This window comes from Protopterus annectens, chromosome 1.part2 (genome assembly GCF_019279795.1).
Source record: "Protopterus annectens isolate FY-2018-M chromosome 1.part2, PAN1.0, whole genome shotgun sequence".
Lineage (NCBI taxonomy): Eukaryota > Metazoa > Chordata > Ceratodontiformes > Protopteridae > Protopterus > Protopterus annectens.
The window spans coordinates 1,242,319,278-1,242,325,406 of NC_056727.1; the positions used below are offsets into that span (position 1 = coordinate 1,242,319,278).

The following is a 6,129-nucleotide window of genomic DNA, read 5'->3' on the forward strand; positions in this document are numbered from 1 at the left end:
ATTCAGAAAGATTTTTTTTTAATGCCTTTATTAAATTTTCACTTAAGACGTAGGCAAAAGAAAACAAACCACTGTAGCATGTTTTCAGTTATACACATTGTACAATCGCATATGTTCTTTTTTTTACAGCTATCTTCAGTCCAACATTACATAAAATGCTGAAGTCCTCCCTTTCCTTAAACCTCACTCCCACTACACAGGATTATTCTGCTTGCATTCTTCCATAATTTCTATGTAATTTGTTCCTTCCTCTTTCTAAAAGATCCCACTTCAGTTCTTTTATCTCTCTTACAATATTCGATACTTCGGATATGGTTGGTTTGGACATTGATTTCCACTTTCTAGTATTTGTTTTTTTTTGGCAGCAACAAGAATTAAGCATAACAAGGCCTTACTACGCCTAGAAAATTCAAATCATATGACTATGCTCAAAAGGATCATTTCCTTATTTACAGCCATTTGCTCACTCAATATTTCTGACAAGCTACTCTGTAGGGAATTTTTAAAATCTGCCAATTTATTACACTCCCAAATCATATGTACCCAGTTACCTCTTTCTTCCCATCACATCTCCAACATTTGCCATTTACCTGAGGAAAATTCTTTTGGAGTTTGCTTTGGGTATAAAAATACCTATGCAGATGCTTCCAAGGAAAAATGCTAAACCTTATAGACTTTGTTACATACTTGGAAGCCATACATATGTCCTCCCATTGTACTTTTGTAAATTACTTACACAGACGCAAATAACTGGTGTCAGTGCCGTGGACTAAAACTAAATGGCAAGAAATGAGTAATAATATCCTTTTTGGAAGCCATATATACCCCAGGTAACTATCATATTGATAACACACCCCTAAGAGTTAACCCACTACTCAGGGGCTTGGGGACACACACACAGACCGTAATCTAGCCTTTTACCATCACATGTCTACAGTGGTGAGGAAATCATTCTGTGTTGTGCAGCTTATAAACAAAGGTATGGCATCTAGGTCCAAGGAGGTCATTGTTCTATTGTATTCGGCATTCATCAGACCTATCATTGAGTACAATGCACCACCTAAACAGGCACATCCAACAACTGGAATGTGTACATAGGTTCCTCACTAAAAGAATACAGGGTGTAAGTAACATGTCCTGTGCAGACTGCTTCAAGGCCGTATCCCTGCATTTTGTTTTCTACATGCTGTTGAGGAGAGATCTATGCCTGGCATACAAGGCATTGTCAAACCCCACCCTGAAAGACTTCTGCATATCCACAAAACAAACAGCACCAGAATTACCCATTCTAAAGACTTAAACCTTGTCTATGATATAAATAGGATGTGTTGGAGAGACAGATATGTATCCCAGAAACTACCCCTTCTCTGGAGCAGGCTCCCCATTCATATGAAGCAGAGTTCCTCCCTAACCCAATTCAAATGTAACTTGGACAGTTGGATGGTGAACAGGATTTTCATCCCTGGTTGGCACCTATATCTCTAATGGTCACAGACAGCCTATAAATGTTTCATCTCCTAGGCCCCTGCTTACACTTTATCAGAGTACCAGAACTTGTCAGACATTTGGGGTGCATGGCTAGACTTAAAAAGACCCTTGTGGTCATTAGCCTAGTATGCACCTATGAACTAAATGGGAGTTTTTTTTGGGGGGGTGGGGGTCAACATTGCAAAGCAGACCAGCCTTTCATAGTTTTATTTTGAATACAAAATACAAAAAAATATTTCTAGAAAGAAGCCATGCCAACAATTTGTTGAATTCCAGCTGAAGATCTTTTAATATTAAGTATAGAGAGACAAAAGTTTTAATAGAACAAGATCATCTACTTACAGTGTTAGTTGGGCTCCTAGGTGGACTCAAGGAAGTCATCACTTTGATCCGTTGTGTGCATTGTATAATGTGATGTGTTGTCATTGAATTCTTTGGTGTGTCATACTCTGACTGCTCCATGTTTATTTATTTGATATGATCCATGAACCATTTTTCTGAAGTTAACTGCTTTATGAGGACAGTTAACACTGACAGGTCTCAAAGATGGACTGATAGAAAGAAATCCATAGTTGTGCCAATTATATCCTTATATAAAATAAAACCATGTACTCACGTCTTTTTTCTGTTTTTTTGTACTAGTGGATACTTTGGGCTATGGCTGGATGAAAATCTTTACCATGGACGGAGCAATCCCTGTAGCACTTTCAACAACTGCATCCTGTCAAAGACTGATGACTTCCATGTACAGGATCTCGAAGCCTGGATTTTCTATAACTAATAGCAGATTCAACAGGATTGGGTCTGGATATTTTCCAGGTGTAACATAATGGGTATCTGGAAGGACACTTGGACATAAAACTGAAATGTGAATATAGTAACTGTGAATAATGGTGAACACCACTACATTATTTCATAAGGTGTCACTATTAATGAATATGGCAATAACCAATATGCCGGTCTGAGATAGAGGCATTGTATGTATTTTATTAAACTCTTACTATACATATGATGATGTGAGACTGGCTAAAATGACCACCAAAACTATACTGTAAAAAAATGGTTAGATTACATCAATCAGAATGTTTTTTTCCTTCTAAGAACAAGTCAGATCTGGACAGCAGTGCTGGACAGAAAGATTTGCACTACAATTAGAATTTAGAGAAGACCAGAGGAGTTCATTTTAACCAACCTGAAGAAAAACACAGCCTAGACTGTTTAAGTAAGTCTGTACTATTTAGTTGGCAGAGAAGATAAATGTCTAATTGAATCATATTGCAGTGCTTGCTGTGTGTTTTTGGCAAACCTGACCCCACATAGGTATTTAAAAAATAAAATCTTTGCACTGCACTATATTGTTTTTCTCTTCATTCAGGGGAAGAACTCTCAAATTTGCAAATACTTGAGTTGTTTAGATAGCCCACGGTAAAGTGTATATTGCAAAGTCCAAAATGGCCACTACTGCTGGGATTCAGAAATAGTTTTCACTAATCCGGAGTGTTAAAAAAGTATGTCTGTGATACTTGTCAGTAAGATGTGAATAGTTAGTCACTGTATGCGTTCTTGCGTTTGTTAGCAGTAGTGAAAGACAGCCAAGGGTACTTTGCACAATTTCAGGACAACCATGCAGTCTGAAGGAAAAGGCCTGAAATACCTTGGGTTCTTAGCCTTGACAAGATGATTTAATAGTATTTTGAATGTCCCCTGTCTTCTTAAGTGTGTTAGCAACCATAGTACTAATATCTGATTCATTTACAGGGTATAAATAAGAAATAGGCACTTTCATTACTGATGACCTGCATTTACAGATTTTTTATGTTTTACAGGTGTCAGATATTTTGATCATAAGAAATGTGCATACTTTATTTGGGGCTGTTGACCTCTTCAGTCACAAGTAAGATGGCAGCCATTTCACAGACTGGTATTTTCATGAAGGGAACATGACAGAGACAATCTGCCTTGTTTTACTACACTGTAACATGCTTGCAGTGGTATATGCTGTGGATGCAGGTATATGCATCAACAAATACCTGGTAGTAACAGTACTTGAAGACACATTGTTTTGTTGCACTAAAATGGTTGTAGCCATTTAACAAAAAGCCATTTGATAAATTTCACTGAACTAGCTAGTACATTCTGTAGTTTTTAGGTCTTATAGTGCCCATGACCTAATGATTACAGTTTTCATTAAGTGAAGGCCTTGAGGACTACCACCTGAGTACTGAAACATCCAAAATTGTTATTCTGTTGATTAAAACAAACTTTTTTGCATATTTCTGCTTGCTGTATATAAATTATCTTGATATTAAGAGAGCTAGCATTGTTTGGCGCAGGATTAATGTCCCCAGTTCTTGGAATACATTATGGAAAATTATATTCTGTATGAATAGCAAAGGTATTTATCAATGGAAGAAGTTCAAAAGCTTTAGTATACAGTGCTTTCCTAAGGTCTCATACTGAGATGCAGGTTTTCACTGTAGCTGCAGCAATGACACTGCAAAACCTGTTACAGCTAGATGGATTAGAACTCGGAGAAATGTCCAGGATGCTGAGGTTGAAGAATTGTAACTGATAATTGCTCACTCATTAGTTAACATTTAGCCTTTCTTGTCCTTAACTCAACCTCTGATTGACTTAGAAGGGAAAGTATGAGTGCTGTAGTGAATAGCAGTTCATCCTACCTGTATACAACTAACATACGCACACCTAACCACTGAGATATTGTGAATCATTTAACAGATTTGAGTACACAGCAATAATAGAAATAGGACCTGCCAGTGCTTCCTTTCTGGCAAGAAAGGTGTGGTATTTCATTTAAATAAAGCCTATACCTTGAACTGGTAAAACAATAAGATAATGGAGTATTTATGCAGTAATGTAAAGAGCAGTAATTTTTTAATGTTAATTGTTGAAGCATAATTTATTTGGCACTTTTTTGTAATCTTAGAATATGTAGTTTTTTTTTTTTCATGATCAGACGTCTGCAACACAGTGCACTGTATGTTATGTCAAATGTAAGACTTTGCTATGCAAGTTTCAAATGTGAATAAAGTTCTGAAGCCGTAATAAGTGTTTGCGACTTTACTCCATTTTGACTAACTGTAATGTACGAGCTCTGCAGTCAGCATCCTCTTTATATTTTTGCACTAATATCTTCTGTGGATTGATTTTTGTCCTTATCTAAGGTCTGTTTATCGCAAAAGAAATAGTAATAGGAGAAGACTGGACTTATAGCACCACTTTAATTTGAAGGAATCTGTCGTCTGTGTGCCTTCAACTTGTCTCTTTGTTGATTTTTATAACTCCATATGACTCCTTCAAAATTTAACCAGAAGCATTCCAAGTCAACATAGTTTGCTACTGCTGTTCGTACATGTGACTTTTTCATCCACTCATTTCCTGTCAAAGAAAAATGTTTGCTAGTACATGTTGCAGTGTTGTTCCTTGATAACTTGTTTAGCTCTGACCTGAAAGCCTGTTGACATGTACCCCTGCCTTACTGAACAAATATCAGTAACAATATCAGTGGAAGAAGTTCATGGATTAGCTTAACCAGGAAGCCTGCATCAGTATTGCCTCTGCTATTAAAAACTTAGCAACAGTGTAGACTATAAATGCATTTAATGCAGAATTCATAATTTGGAAACATTCAGTAGGGTAATACAATGGGTGATGCTGTAGCCCTAAGCTTTTAGATACCATCTCAGGGATATCATGTCAGTAGCTTGGCCATTACAGAGTTCTCCAAGGAAGTGCCTTTCTTGCATCCCACAAAATTTATAAATGTAGATCTAGTCTTTGATTATCTGAAGTAAACTGAGTCACCTCAATGAAAGAGTTCTTGCATATGTATATTTGCATAACAAGGCAGTTCAGTCAGAATAGATGTACGCTTACACTAGAGAACCTTGATGAGTCACATCATAGAATGATAAAGTGCACGTAGAGAGCATGTGACATTATGTATTGGCTGGTTAGTCTATAAAAATCAAACAGACCTCTGACTGTGGACTATTTGAGATGATTAGAAACCAGAATCCAAAAGTTGAAATAATTCTGCATGACATTCCTTTTCTGCCACAGATGTAGTTAGCTGCTGGTTTGCTGAAGTACTACATTCTCAGACTTGTGTATGTAGACTTCTGTTTGAGATAGCCAGAGGTTATTCAGTTAAAAGATAATTTCTGGTAGCAGTGCTGAAATTCATTATTCTCAGACATGGAACATCTGAAAAGTAGTATTTCAATCATTTGCCAAAATGTGAGAATTCTTACAAGCAATTTTAGTACCATGACATTTGCAGTTAATGATCAAGTAGTGAGAAAATGTGCTAGAGTGAATAAAATCATGAGAAACTGTGATTTCCCTTCAAACCAATTATTTACCTTTGTTTGAATACAGGAATACTCCTGTCCAATCAGTATGACTTTGAACAGTTCATCTTTTAATGAGTGAATAGTCGAGTCAAAACTACCTGCCTCATTCCATTATTAGTTATAAATAATAGGCAACTAGTGTTGGAGTTACTACAAGAGTAGACAGTTGAAGCAGAACATGTTCTGACAAAATAGGAGAGAAGCTATTTTGAAGGAAGGAGAGAGGGCTAGGATGGTCTTTAATCAGAATTTGGGTCACAAAACG

At 36.7% G+C, this 6,129-nt stretch overlaps 1 protein-coding gene across 2 annotated transcripts in view; it reads left to right on the top strand.

Moving 5' to 3' along the window:
* The window catches only part of LOC122792322 (nuclear receptor coactivator 7-like), a 1,388,015-nt gene extending 1,383,461 nt beyond the window's left edge, over positions 1 to 4,554 (top strand). For both annotated transcript variants that reach the window (XM_044060116.1, XM_044060117.1), the window contains one exon: positions 2,131 to 4,554. In XM_044060116.1, coding sequence (XP_043916051.1) covers positions 2,131 to 2,269 — 139 coding nt within the window. In that variant the 3' untranslated portion in view covers positions 2,270 to 4,554. The remainder of the gene's footprint in view (positions 1 to 2,130) is intronic.
* The last annotated feature ends 1,575 nt before the right edge of the window (positions 4,555 to 6,129 follow it).